Here is a 13,281-nt window from a genome sequence, read left to right on the forward strand (position 1 = left end):
CACGAGAAAAATCCGTCGGAGGGACATGTTTCTCAAGGTGAGGGATGGCTGGTTCTAGGGCTTTTGGGCTGACCAAAAAATTTTAAAATTCAGTGTGCATTAAGATTTTATAGCTTGTGGTACTGTTTGGTTCGCTATATTATTTATCCATATTTTTATTCATATTTTTATCCAATCTAATATAATATTTGGTGTACCATATTATTTTATTTATATATGTACCAATCATTTATCTTATATCAATCAAATTATCAATCATTTATCTCACATCAATCAAATAATTGAATAGAAATTACAATATTATCCTTAATAAATAATATTATAGATATTTTATTAATATCAAAAGGACCAAACTGTAATATCACATTATCTCAAATTTAATCAAGTTAATCAATCAAATCAAACATTATATTAAATATCATTTTTATATATTTGATTATTAAAAAATATTACTTATATACATACTATTTGTCTCATTCTATGAACCAAACGGTATCACGAGAATATATAGTATATCATGGGCAATGTAGAACAATTATCTAGCGATCTCGAGTCACGATTTCTTAGATACAAGTTATATAGTGTATGTATAAATAGGTAAAAAAAAAAACTTTTCCTAAAAATATTCCAAATCTGGTAGCCACAACATCTACTCCAACAAGAATGTCACGTTGGTTCGGTTTGGTGAGTCAAATATTTTTTATTGATTTGGTGCAGGAGGATGCTAAAGATATTTCCACCGTAACTTAAGGCGTGCAATAAAAATAATATTGAGTGATAGCAATGAACTATTTATGTAGTTCGGGCCGGGTCGGCTTGGCTCAGCTCGGCTCGGGTTGAGATATGGAGTCAGCTATTCAGGCCTTTCCGAGTTGAGATTGGTTCGGATTACTCTTACTCCGGCTTAATTGCATAAAACATGGGCCCATCTTTTTTGTAAATAGGCTCAGATATTGATCGGGTCAATTATTCAGATATCATCGTACATAGATATATATTCACTGTGCGACACAAAAAGAGCGAATTGGTTAAGTTTGTGATATCTGAAGAACCACATGCTTTAATAATTTCTGAAACCCTGCAACAGTGTCTTTTACCTAATACTTTATGTTAATTTTTGACTTGATTACTTTCGTAATTTCTTTCTTTGTTGCATTAACCTCCGAGAGATATAAAATGGTTATAATAGTCAACTAAATCTTTGAGATCGAATCCAAACAAATTAGATCCGATTCGAGTCTGATTTGAATTTTTTCCATTCCTTGTCATACCCAAGCTAGTCCCCATATGAAGACTCCAATCCTCGATCCACTTGAACAAACAGCATCGATCCGATGCAATTATCTTTCCATTTTCAGGGGGAAAAAAAGGAATCGAGTTTTAATACCTTAAAAGGTAGAACGTACACATTGTCGGATTAGTGAATGGTTGTATTACAAGCTGCGTGTTCGTCTCTTTAACATAGATCATCAATCCTCAATTGTACCATATCCCTGTGAATGAAATATTTTCAATTCAAAATTATTGCATATGGCCCCCTTTTCAATTCTCGTATAAATATCTATCTATCCCACTCCAATCTTTTAGGACAACTAATTCCATAGTGCTTCCACCATTCCATATCTCTCTTTCCACCTTTCCTCCTATCCGCCCCCTCCCTAGCCCAGAAAGCTATTCCTTGTGCCATTCCCCGCATCTCTTCTAACAAATTATTGATGTTCTTCAAGTTGTTACTCGACTAGCTAGAAATATCTCAGTGAGAGTGACCGGCAGGGATATATAGTCGCTTTCTTTCCACAGCACGTACGCGTGAAGTTCATGTTGAGTATTACATTTGCATTAGCATGTAACTACGGTTTCTGGATGTACATATGCACTAAATATTGCAGCACCTGAGAATTCAAACATTCTCGATGAACGTAGTTATATTTAAATATGTGGTGTGTGCACATCACCATGCAAATATTTAACCACATCCTCCTATGGGTTTGGTGCAAAACGATGGAGACCATGCATTGATTCTTTTTCTAATTAAGTTGCCATTATTGACTTTATGATTAATATTTGCAGGATATCAAATATAAGTGGGAAAAGAATCAACATGGTACTGTTGTCTTTGAACCAGTCAAAATATCTCAACAACGTAAGTACACACATCTACCGATTGATCTTTTCTCATCTACAGTTAGCTTTTTGCGATTAAAAACTTTGATCAAAAGATGAGTGAAGAAAGTTGTATTTTCCGAGTTAGTTTCGCGTGTATTAAAGGTACACTCGGTAATGGGTCCTGCTTCGCTATTAAGGTGAAGATATATCGTCAATTATTTCCCCAAAACAAACGCCCCTCTCCCCCAAACGTGTTAAATGACGGCGTTGACTGACCTTGTCTTCAAATTCATCAAAGGCGTGCAGATGGAGGGACATAACGCAACGTTTTCATCGAGGGCAAAACAAGAAACATAGTCAAAATATGATTTTTATTATCTTTCCCTTGTCTTTTGGAACCATCCACCACATGACCTCAAGTTTCTATGAAACAATGCTCTCGCCCGAGGCTCGCCTTGTTTTTAGTCCAATCTGCATACTCTAATCCTATACGTCCCGATCGTTATAGTCGAACCTTAGAGTACTCGAACTAATCGAATCGAAGCGCCTTGACAAATCTTTATTTTCCATTCCTCTGACGATTCTCTAAATTCATGCTGATCAGCTTAGCTATTGTAGCATATGTTATTATGTACATGTGCTACTGATCAATATTGCGTGTTTCAGATTGTGAGAATGGAAGAATCACCTGATCCGCCATTCGAGCAAACTTATGGGAATCTCTTCAAGAGCAACTTGAATGAGAAGAATATTCCTACCGATCCTCCGGTCGTGGGAGAATGCCAGCTGCCGTTAATCGACCTCAACCAGTTAAATCTTGGAGATTTTGAGAAGCAGGCATGCAAGAAAAACATATCTCTGGCGTCGAAAGAGTGGGGTTTCTTTCAAGTAATAAACCACGGGATTCCCGCGGAGATACTCCAAAGAATGAGACATGAACAAATCAAGCTTTTCAAGAAGCCATTCCATGAGAAAACAAACAGCAAAGATTTGAATTTCTCGACCGGAAGTTATCGGTGGGGGACGCCTTCCGCTACCTGCTTGAAGCAGCTATCTTGGTCGGAGGCTTTTCATGTGTTATTGAGTGATATATTGGGTTCAGGTGGATACAACAATCTCAGGTAAATATACCGAACCAGTCCCTTTCATTTGCAATTTGATATTTACTCGAAAAAGTTTATATACTCCATACATATCCTTTTGGGGCGCCTATCTATCTATCTCTTTTATATCTTCATTCCTTTCTTTCCATCTAAATGCAAATCCTTGCCTCACAAATTATCGTGTATGATTCATTTGACATGGCAACACAATACAGTATTCATTCATGCTTCATTATTTAATTGAACTAGATATACTAATTTTATTTTCCGGGATGAAATTTTTAGCTCAACAATGGAGCAATACGCGACAATGGTGTCTGAACTAGCACAAGATTTGGTAGACATACTGGCCGAGGAATTGGGCTGCGAGTCTGATCATTTCAAAGAAACCTGTCTTCCCAGCACTTGCTACCTTCGGTTGAACCGGTACCCGAGGTGCCCGAGTTACCCTCATATGTTCGGAATAATGCCACATACGGACAGCGATTTCCTCACCGTACTGCACCAAGATCACATCGGAGGTCTTCAGTTGGTAAAAGATGGAAAATGGATCGCCGTTAGACCAAATCCCGAGGCCCTAATAATCAACATCGGTGATCTGTTCCAGGTAAATATATAGTTGGTAAATTGTATTTTATCCATTGTGCCCGATTGATAAAGTAGGTAGATCTTATAAAAGCGTGTAATAATTTGCAGGCTTGGAGTAACAATGAGTACAAAAGCGTCGAACACAGAGTGGTGACAAATGCGGAAAAGGAGAGGTTTTCGACTGCCTACTTCTTCTGTCCGTCTTACGACACGATCATAGAAAGTAACATAGAGCCTCGTGTTTACAGAAGTTTTAGGTTCGGGGAATATAGAGAACGGGTGCAAGAAGATGTTAAGCGTTTGGGTTACAAAATAGGACTTCCTAATTTTCTAGTAAACTGTGGAGCATAGCTAGTTTATATTTATATATATACTGAAATATTTTCCCACTTTATGTATATAGTGCAATGCATTAAGTGGAGATGGTGTCAATGTTTGTATAAAGTTTAGTTATAACAGTTAATATTTATGGTTGGTTAGTCTGATTGTTTTTAAGAATGGACATGAAGTTATTGATTGTATTTGTACATATTTTCTATTTTAATGTCAATTGTTGTTCATTAAGCAGTGTCAAATCCATAATGAGAGCATTTGACAAGACTTCTAGTAGACTAAAATATAGTATTTTTTTGACTTTGCCTTAATATATTAATATCATCACATATATTTTAATTTTTTTATCTTATTTATTTGTGAATCTGATTGAAGTGTTTTTATTTTGATTTTGATGCATTGATTTTTCTTTATCAATAATATTATTCAATTTTAAAAAAATTTAATCATGAATTCTTTCTGTAATGCCTCTTACATTTTTTTAAGATGATATAATTACATTTTATATAATTATATTATATAAAGTAAAATATGATTAGTTTTAATCATAACAGTTTGCTGAGATTAAATAACAATTTTTTTTAAAAAAAAAAAAACAAATTGAAAATTTGAACGATGATTTCCTTATCAATCATCCAACGACACAGCCCGGCACCGAGCATCTCTTCTCCTAACCAATCGAAACCTATCCCATCTTCGCCGCTCGTCTCACAGCCTTCATCGCCTCGTGAGCCGAAGGCTGACAGAATCAAAACCAGTCCTCAGTTGAATCGATGGTCCAGGGCTCGGGCCATACGCTCAGGTCGCAAATTGGACCGTCCTATTCAGCAATTATCAGCTGAAGTTCAGAATTCTGCTAATTCAGCTTTGGGGATTATTGTTAAAGATGACAATACCGATGGAACTGAATTCCAAACATCTTCTCCTAGAAAGGAAGGCGGGAGTAATGGAAGGTTTGTGACGGATGTGGCGGCGGGAGGGAAGGCCATTTATATGGTATCTGATGGGACTGGATGGACGGCGGAGCATTTAGTTCAGGCGGCGTTGGGGCAGTTCGATTATTGCTTAGTGGACCGGGTTTGCCCCGTCAATACCCACTTATTTTCCGGGGTACGTTGGTCGTTTCTCGTTGAAGTTCGTTCTTTTCCTAAATTGACGATGAATATTTTCATCTTTTCCAGTCTGAATATTCGTTTGCATCAATTATTAGTTAACGTGATGATGCATATAGAGTCGGTTATCCGTATTTCAGCAATCTCCATCTCCACATGTTGTGATTAATATAGAAATTATTTGGTTTAGACTTTGTGCTTTTGCTCTCCCTGAGGATATGGTATTAATATGTAGTTGAACTTATTTTTTGTATTTATGTTTGTGATTTGTTGAGATTGATGATGTGGAACCCTTGATGGAAATCATCAAGCAAGCAGCCAAGGAGGGGGCAATGCTTGTATACACTTTAGCCGATCCATCAATTGCTGAAACAGCTAGACAAGCATGTGAGCTTTGGGGTGTAACGTGTACTGATGCGCTTAGCCCTGTAACGGAGGCAATCGCATCCCATCTTGGTGTCTCGCCCTCTGGCCTTCCTCGCTGGGCTCCAGGCCGTGAGAACTCACTCAGCGAAGAGTATTTTCGAAGGATAGAGGCTATTGAGTTCACCATAAAGCAAGATGATGGAGCCTTGCCTCAAAATTTGACCAAGGCAGATATAATTCTTACTGGTGTATCTCGTACTGGGAAGACTCCACTGTCTATATATCTATCACAAAAAGGATACAAGGTGGCCAATGTGCCAATTGTAATGGATGTCAAATTGCCAAGGAGTCTTTTTGAGGTTGATCCAGAGAAGGTGTTTGCCCTGACTATTAATCCTGTCGTGCTGCAAACAATTAGGAAAGCAAGAGCGAAGAGCTTGGGCTTTGAGGATGAGAACTGGAGCAGCTATTCTGAAATGGACCATGTTAAAGCCGAGCTGGAGTTTTCCAGAAATATTTTTCAACAAAATCCCATTTGGCCGGTTATTGGTAAATACATATAATACTTTCAAGGTTCAGCTAGTAACTGATATATGAATCACTGTCAATGTGTTAAGGCCAAAGAGAAATGTGAATTTATAGTTCTGATATTCGTTGATTCAAATCTGTCTCTTGCTTTGATTTCAGAGGTTTCGGGAAAAGCAATAGAAGAAACAGCAGCAATTGTGCTGAGACTATATCATGACAGGAAAAATAGATGCTCAATGCCGAGGATTTCTAAGCGGTACTAAGATGTGAGAACTCTGTTCTGAAACAGGAGTGAATATGATTCTCATTTGGATAAAGAAATCGGTATTTGACGTGCCAAGATTTCTATTGAAGAAAAAGGTTGACAATATGCTTATTGTATACTCAGCTGAAATTTTAAATAGACCTCGACCTAAATATTGTTGTCATGTAATGGGTGTATAATACTTTGATCTATCTAAGAACGATGCCATGAAGCCAAATTTACTAATTTGATCTCTTATGTATCTTCGTGTAGCATCAAGCATGGTTGAATACAGCACTTGGCAGTTCTTAATAATTTGGATCTTCTGGTCAAACATCGTTCCAGAACCTATGTTCCGGCCATCCGGGGCATTTGGTTCACTGATCTGGTCGAAACTGAAATTTCAAAAAATGACATTTATTTGACTAAAAACACATTATACTAGAGTATGCGTATTTTAACCAACATTTATCAATTCTTTACTTTTGATTTGGTCCTTGACTCAGTTCTCTCCTACATTTGATGGCTGTGTTACTACTTCAAAATATTCAAATCATCAAATTCATTTTGACCATTTGCACAACTCTCTAATTCCGCATATTGCTATGAGTTGTGTATGCAAAAATTACTCTGCGCGTTTCTTTATGTTACATGATATGTTTTCGATGCTTATCTTCATGAAAGCCACAAGCAATATAAAGGAGTAGTTTGCTGTGTGTTGCAGCAGGAGCAAACATAAATTAATTTGTTGGTAAAAAAATAAAAAGTGGCAAAATGACACAATTTCTCTTTGCATTTGTCCAGAACGCACCAAATTTAGTGGTAGTGAGTTCCAATAGGGAAAAAAAGATAGACTAAACAAATATAGAAAACGGTATGCACCTCGTCCTTCTTTTCTTTTTTTCTTCTATCTTATACAAATTGAAAGATTCTTCATGCTTTATGCTAGTGCCTCTCGTTTAATGATTTGTTTGTGAAAAAAGCTGTCTACGGAAAATACGGTCAAATCCAATGGAAGATCCAACTGATAATACCCCTCGATTCAACAAGTTTCTTTTTCTCTGCTTGATCTTTTTGTATTGCATCTCGTCCCGTCCCTCTTAGCAGATTAAGCCAGCTTTCTGGCACAAAAGAAACAGGAACATAACTAAGTTGAGTATGAAATCCTGAAATATGTGGTGTTCGGTTATGCGCAATTTTTTGTCGATGTTATTAATTAAGAGCATTCTCATCCCCATTGATCTTGGTCATGGATAAGGTGAAATAGATCAATATTATAGTTCCAATGCTTGACCTGTAACAGATACGAGATAATTACATTTGATTAGCTTCCTGACCGATGCGTGTAGAGATAGTAAGCAAAAATAATTTTGTTTAGTTTAAACTTACAGAGTTGCGAAGAGGAAAAGTATCCTTCGGGGATCAACTGTCAAGGAAGGTGGATAACGTCGGAAACTAAACCTTTTGCTCCCACATTTACTTTCCGTAGCTGTGTTGCTCACGCTGCCATTGATGGTAATCTGATGATGGGGTTGGGGAATGGTGGAGTGATCGGTGGCCCCCAATGCCACTACCACAGTTGGCTTTTCAGGCGTGCTGCTTCCATGTAAAGTTGCTGCATGGAAAAGTTCTGCTGCTAAATTGTAGAATGTAGTACTAATGTTGTGTTTCTGGTACCCAATTTCGACATTCGTAAAATTGTGCAGGCAGAATGACTGTGTAACGTTGATGCGTCTGATTTAAGAATAAAACCTTCCTGAAAGTCTTCTCCTTGTACCCACCATATTTTCTTGCCACATTGATTGAAAGCGAGAATTGCATTATTAGTTATATACATATTTAATTTTTGTGATTTTTGTTATCCATGTTCTTAAATTTAAATCTTAATTCGATTTTTTTTTTTACAATTTTAATATTTTTGCCTACGTGACGCTATTGTAGCATCCTCATGTCACTTATATGTGTCAAGCACCACATCATTACCAAGACGTCCATATGATTATGTAAATTAAATATATATATATATATATATATATATATATATCAAGAAGTTAATCATATGAATATCTTGTATTAACTCATATGAATTGTAACACATCCAATATATCATAGATGAAGCCTAACCAGCTTGAACTTGGAAAATCATGTTCTAATTGCGTATTAGTTTCAAAAATTAAAGGTGATGTGAGTTTTTGATCATTAAGTCTCAACATAACGTGTCGCATATTTATGTACAACCAAGTGTTAATTGATTATAAAGAACATGAGTATTTTTATGAGCACTAGGATTATGGGAGTATTATTAAAATATATGACTAGCTTCAATCCTTACAAAATCGCACCAACAATTCAAAGTTGATATATTAAATCTCACCATGTGAAAAAAGAGGTAATTCCCCACAAGACAGGTTTTAAATGGGTGACCAAATGTGTTTTAAGAATGGCATTTGGCCTCTAGCGATCGATTATGGACAAAAAAAACCCTCGAAACAAAAGGCGTGCATGTGTACAAAATGAACTCAAAGACGAGTAAATGCAGAAAAAATGTGGCCTTTTAAAGATACTCATATCTTGGCAGCATAGGGGGCAAGAAACATCAAGTTCGTTTTATATTATCAAATCAATTTTCAAATATTTGTTTTGACTAACTTTGCACGCTTTTTAGAGGGGGTGTTGGCTCAACTTATAAGCTGTATAAGTTGCTTGAGAGCTTATAAACTCTCAAAATTTTGCTAATTTTTTTTATTAAAAAGAGGTTATTCACTATTAAATTCATTTTCTATTTACTCAAAAGAAATATCTTATGGTACCAATTTTTAGTTGTCATGTTGATGACCTAATTAACGTGAAGTGTAATTTTTAAAAAATAGGAAAAACCCATATATATCATTCTTCTGTATTTGGGTAAAAATTGAGAACAAAATATAATCGAAGTTTAAAGTTAAAAAAAAAAGGAAAAACTAAACATACCTCTAGGTGAAGTTGACAGCATGCAAGCGTCTCTCTCTATAGCTCCAAGAATCGAATTAGTTTTCTTCTCTCCACATTTTCCGGATCCTTTTCTTGAAAGGTTTCTCTGCAACTTTAATCGCATCCACCAAGGATATATATATCACAAAAACTATATATATAATTGTGTATGTATGTATAATTGTATATAATTAATCAGACCACTTTTCTTTGAAAACAAGAAGATAAAGTAAAGTATCAATCAAGCTTGTTGTCACGCCTGATAATCCTCCATATTTTACATCATTTAATTAAGAGCTTTCGAAAAGTCGGAACAAATAATAGATAATTATTTAATCAAGATGCAGAACACTTTCTTGAGATCGGAGCAGATAATATTTATATACATAATAAATATAAAAGTGAAAAACTTACCGTAATTCTTGAATTTCCGTTGATGTCTTTCTCAGTGGGAAGGCAGAATCTGTCCACCTCCACCACAAAGCTATCGGACTTCATATTGCCCGAGCCTGTTTGTGATCCACCAGAAACAGATGAAGATTTTCGACCTCCGTCGATTCCGAATTCGAATTCTCCGGGCCTAACTGAGCTCTGGTTTTCTGAACTCATCTCCGGCCAACTGAAAACAATAATAAGGAGCTAGCGATGAATTTTATGCAGCTTATACAAATATATGTATTTGTACTGACAAAAAACAAAAATGTCAATTACGGGAAGAACAATGAAACAGTCATATATGTAATCTATTCTCATAAAAAGCAATCGGGAATAAGAAATAGTTAAAGCTTACCAGCATCAGATTTTCTTGATTTCGCCAAAAATCAAGAAAATTAAACCAGGGAATTATTCCACTGATCTAATAATACCAAATTAATTAATCTTGCAGGGTGACTGGGTCAACTTTTGTTTGCCCAAACACATGAAAAGAAATCACGAGTTTGGTTTATTGTAGTAAGCCTCTCGTGAATGATAAGGTAGACAGAAGCTTCATTTGCACAAGAAAATTGAACCAACTGCTACCAAATTAATCACAAGAATTAATATCTAATTAACGAAAACTCCGAAGAATTCTAACGTACCTTGATTAAATCTTCTGAGTTAGTGTGATAAACTCACCGACTGTTCTTTATTATTTCATCTTCTCTAGCGTTTACAACTCAAATAATGTTAATATATATCTCTGGACAGAGAAGAGAGAGTTGGCAAGGAGTAAATTTCAAGAATGATTGGGAATGATACATCTTTATATAACTGATATGGATAATTAATCAATTGTTGTTTAGTATAAATGAATTCAATTATTCATTGTTTATTTGACTAAATCATTCATTAGTTGACAACAAAATTTCTTAGCATCCATATATATATTCCATATATCTACACTGTCTATACTATTATATTAAGCATAGACTCTTTTGCTAACCAAATTTTATGTGACTTTACGACACAAAAGTAAATTTATATATAAACATCATTGTATTGTTTTATTGATTTTATTTTCCTAGAGTAACTTCTATTTTAATCTTTAATCACTCTGTAATTAAGTAGATAAGATAAGTAATTATTTTTGAAATTATATTTTTAAATAATTTATTATTTTAAAAATTAATTTTAATATTTTTTTATTTATGTTTGTGTGTGTTTCCACACAGAGTAAGAAAGTGTTTAGAAAATTAAATTTTATACAAAAAAAAAAAAAACAAATTTTCTTTTACCCTTATTCAATGAATATTTTAATATGATAAAAAATTATACAAATAGTTAATGATATTAATTTAATAAGGGTAAATTGGTAAAAGAGTAGGAAAAATAACACTAAATATGTAAAATGGATTTATTAAAATTAAACCCCAATTTGCTAACTAATTTTAGTATGACAGTGAAGCTTTTTAATAATTCTCAAAGCACCATTTAACCATCCAATAACATAAACCATAATTTTCTTTACAATTTATTTTCTCTCATACATCTCAATTTTAAAAATTAATAACTTTTATTTTGATTTTTTTTTAAAAAAAAAAAACTACTTCATCATCTAACTTTTCTACAATGATATATAATTGGGGCTTATCTTGAAATTTTCTTTTTCGAATGACATGTATTTAGAATGCGTGTAGCGTAAAAATGTTGAAATACTTTGGTTCAAGATTAGGCATAAATCCTCTATTTGTCTTAGGCAAGGCGCACATGCATGTACCTATTCTAGTTAATCTTGGCATTCCTAACCTACATGAATGATATATATTATTTTATGTTAAGTAAATGTTTTATGTGAAGAATACTTATACAAGATTAATTTCCTCGCCAAATCGAAAATAAGCAGACTTTTTTAAAGGTGATTTTGCAAACAAACTGAAAATAACATCACTCATCAAATAATTATTACCAAAACAAAGTTTGATGTCAATGATAACTACGGACCTACCTATCAACATGTTATCAGACGAGCTTGTTACATATGTTTGTCCAGTGTGATTTATTTTTATGTTTTAATTTTATAATCTATTATCATTATTTTTTGGGTGTGGTGACAATAACGCTCCACTCCTGAAGTTTAGTTCCCGGCTAGGGGGAAAAACAGTTCTACAAAGGAAGGAACTTCCAATAAAATATATGTGATCGGGCAATGACGAAAATATAAATTTCTTCTTTATTATTATATAATAATAAAAAAATGGTAAATAAATAAAAAAAACTAGAGAGAATCCGAGGCAAAATGAAATAATTTGTGGTGTTAAGTTGAAAGAATCGATCGGAGAATTAGTAGATAGGAACGAGTTAATTTTCCTTGGTATATATTTTTGGCAAAAGAAGAAGAATAATATTAGTAATAATATTTAAAAAATACAAAATTTGAGCATCTCTCGGATGTGGACCACGGGTCCGGACCACTTCTCTTCCACGCCTCCAATAGCCCAGGTATCTTTCTGAATCGCCACAGAATAATTTTATGTATGTAGTATCTTTATTTAATTAAATATTCTTGAGTAAATTGTATTCATATAAATTTGAGTTTTCTATCGTTAAATTATTTCCTTTTCATCACATTTTTTCAATATATATAGGTATCTTTTAGTAAGATTAAAAATCTTCCAGAACGGTTCCATAACCTGATTTATATTGCAAATTTGGCAAAATAAATGTAAATTAACAAATATATATTAAAGAAATTTAGGGCGAAAATGTCGTATTTTCTGACATTTCGAACGACAATAAACGAACCAACTCCAGGAAAATCAAGCATCCAAAAAACTGTTTAAAAATATGTTAAGAAAGTGAGGAAGCTAGCTACACAGACACTCAAATCATAACTTATTAGGATCATAAAAAGAAGTAATAAAAATTATAGTAGTTCACGTAAATAATGGTATATCATCCATATGAATCAATTAAAATTTTTGTTTTTTGAAAATATACTATTTATAGGTCTAGAATCTCAAGAAATATTAAATTTATGATACATCAGTCGATAAAATAAGTATTAGGATATAGAATTTTCCAAATTAAAATAAAAGGGTTAGCTGGCGTCACAAGAATTTTTAGTTTATTTTAAAAACCATATTTATTATTATACAAAAACAAAGATAATTCCCCCTCATGTCATCAAATTCTCTAGGTCTCCCTCCTGTCTCTCTTATACAGGGGGTGCAAATGTATATATAACGAAAGCTCGTGCGAGATCGTCGTACATATCAATTTTGTGAAACATACTTTTGATCCGATATATCTCCTAAAAAATGCCAAAAGTATTACTTGTTTGTATAAATATGGACCATGTCAATCCATATCACGAATATAAGATCATCACACAATAAACATATTATATATACTAAATATTTGGCAATTTTATCAAATTAGAATTTTGTTTTTTGGGCTAGTGGCCGAGTCTAATGGTTGAATTTTTACTTATAATATAAGCTAAAAGATTGTA

At 34.0% G+C, this 13,281-nt stretch overlaps 3 protein-coding genes across 8 annotated transcripts; 2 read left to right on the plus strand and 1 right to left on the minus strand.

The window, feature by feature from the left end:
* The first annotated feature begins 1,533 nt into the window (after window positions 1-1,533).
* Window positions 1,534-4,326, plus strand: LOC142527946 (gibberellin 2-beta-dioxygenase 8-like). 3 transcript variants are annotated; one of them, XM_075632950.1, is made up of 5 exons: window positions 1,534-1,803; window positions 2,071-2,143; window positions 2,773-3,227; window positions 3,495-3,816; window positions 3,906-4,326. In XM_075632950.1, exons 2-5 carry the CDS (start codon window positions 2,102-2,104, stop codon window positions 4,146-4,148), a joined length of 1,062 nt encoding a protein of 353 aa, XP_075489065.1. In that variant the 5' UTR covers window positions 1,534-1,803; window positions 2,071-2,101; the 3' UTR covers window positions 4,149-4,326. The 3 variants fall into 3 exon arrangements, with proteins under 3 accessions (XP_075489065.1, XP_075489062.1, XP_075489063.1); XM_075632947.1 differs by having other exon boundaries at window positions 1,534-2,143; XM_075632948.1 differs by lacking the exons at window positions 1,534-1,803; window positions 2,071-2,143 and having other exon boundaries at window positions 2,156-3,227.
* Window positions 4,327-4,710: 384 nt separating this feature from the next.
* On the plus strand, window positions 4,711-7,459 carry LOC142526580 (pyruvate, phosphate dikinase regulatory protein 1, chloroplastic). 2 transcript variants are annotated; one of them, XR_012815288.1, is made up of 4 exons: window positions 4,711-5,240; window positions 5,518-6,157; window positions 6,296-6,496; window positions 6,654-7,459. XR_012815288.1 is itself a non-coding variant. In XM_075631070.1 (3 exons), the coding sequence occupies exons 1-3, from the start codon at window positions 4,746-4,748 to the stop codon at window positions 6,397-6,399; spliced, it is 1,239 nt and encodes a 412-aa protein (XP_075487185.1). In that variant the 5' UTR covers window positions 4,711-4,745; the 3' UTR covers window positions 6,400-6,638. The 2 variants fall into 2 exon arrangements, 1 of the variants encoding a protein (XP_075487185.1); XM_075631070.1 differs by lacking the exon at window positions 6,654-7,459 and having other exon boundaries at window positions 6,296-6,638.
* LOC142526581 (uncharacterized) lies at window positions 7,156-10,572 on the minus strand. Of its 3 annotated transcripts, none has more exons than XM_075631073.1 (5): window positions 10,430-10,572; window positions 9,765-9,969; window positions 9,351-9,456; window positions 7,770-7,995; window positions 7,156-7,674 (listed from the first exon to the last, which is right to left on the minus strand). In XM_075631073.1, exons 2-5 carry the CDS (start codon window positions 9,957-9,959, stop codon window positions 7,593-7,595), a joined length of 609 nt encoding a protein of 202 aa, XP_075487188.1. In that variant the 5' UTR covers window positions 9,960-9,969; window positions 10,430-10,572; the 3' UTR covers window positions 7,156-7,592. The 3 variants fall into 3 exon arrangements, with proteins under 3 accessions (XP_075487188.1, XP_075487186.1, XP_075487187.1); XM_075631071.1 differs by having other exon boundaries at window positions 9,351-9,462; XM_075631072.1 differs by lacking the exon at window positions 10,430-10,572 and adding an exon at window positions 10,141-10,380 and having other exon boundaries at window positions 9,351-9,462.
* Window positions 10,573-13,281: the final 2,709 nt, after the last annotated feature.

This window comes from Primulina tabacum, chromosome 15 (genome assembly GCF_025594145.1).
Source record: "Primulina tabacum isolate GXHZ01 chromosome 15, ASM2559414v2, whole genome shotgun sequence".
Lineage (NCBI taxonomy): Eukaryota > Viridiplantae > Streptophyta > Magnoliopsida > Lamiales > Gesneriaceae > Primulina > Primulina tabacum.

What these genes read in the sequence shown, in the direction of transcription:
- LOC142527946 (XM_075632947.1), top strand. Translation starts at nt 2,054, where the DNA reads ATGATTAATATTTGCAGGATATCAAATATAAGTGGGAAAAGAATCAAC. An exon ending in GGTGGATACAACAATCTCAG is followed by an intron (nt 3,228 to 3,494) that starts GTAAATATACCG and finishes TGAAATTTTTAG; the next exon opens with CTCAACAATGGAGCAATACG. An exon ending in ACATCGGTGATCTGTTCCAG is followed by an intron (nt 3,817 to 3,905) that starts GTAAATATATAG and finishes AATAATTTGCAG; the next exon opens with GCTTGGAGTAACAATGAGTA.
- LOC142526581 (XM_075631071.1), bottom strand. Translation starts at nt 9,959, where the DNA reads ATGAGTTCAGAAAACCAGAGCTCAGTTAGGCCCGGAGAATTCGAATTC. An exon ending in ACGGAAATTCAAGAATTACG is followed by an intron (nt 9,463 to 9,764) that starts GTAAGTTTTTCA and finishes ATGCGATTAAAG; the next exon opens with TTGCAGAGAAACCTTTCAAG. An exon ending in CTTTTCCTCTTCGCAACTCT is followed by an intron (nt 7,675 to 7,769) that starts GTAAGTTTAAAC and finishes TATCTGTTACAG; the next exon opens with GTCAAGCATTGGAACTATAA.
- LOC142526580 (XM_075631070.1), top strand. Translation starts at nt 4,746, where the DNA reads ATGATTTCCTTATCAATCATCCAACGACACAGCCCGGCACCGAGCATC. An exon ending in ATACCCACTTATTTTCCGGG is followed by an intron (nt 5,241 to 5,517) that starts GTACGTTGGTCG and finishes TGATTTGTTGAG; the next exon opens with ATTGATGATGTGGAACCCTT. An exon ending in TCCCATTTGGCCGGTTATTG is followed by an intron (nt 6,158 to 6,295) that starts GTAAATACATAT and finishes CTTTGATTTCAG; the next exon opens with AGGTTTCGGGAAAAGCAATA.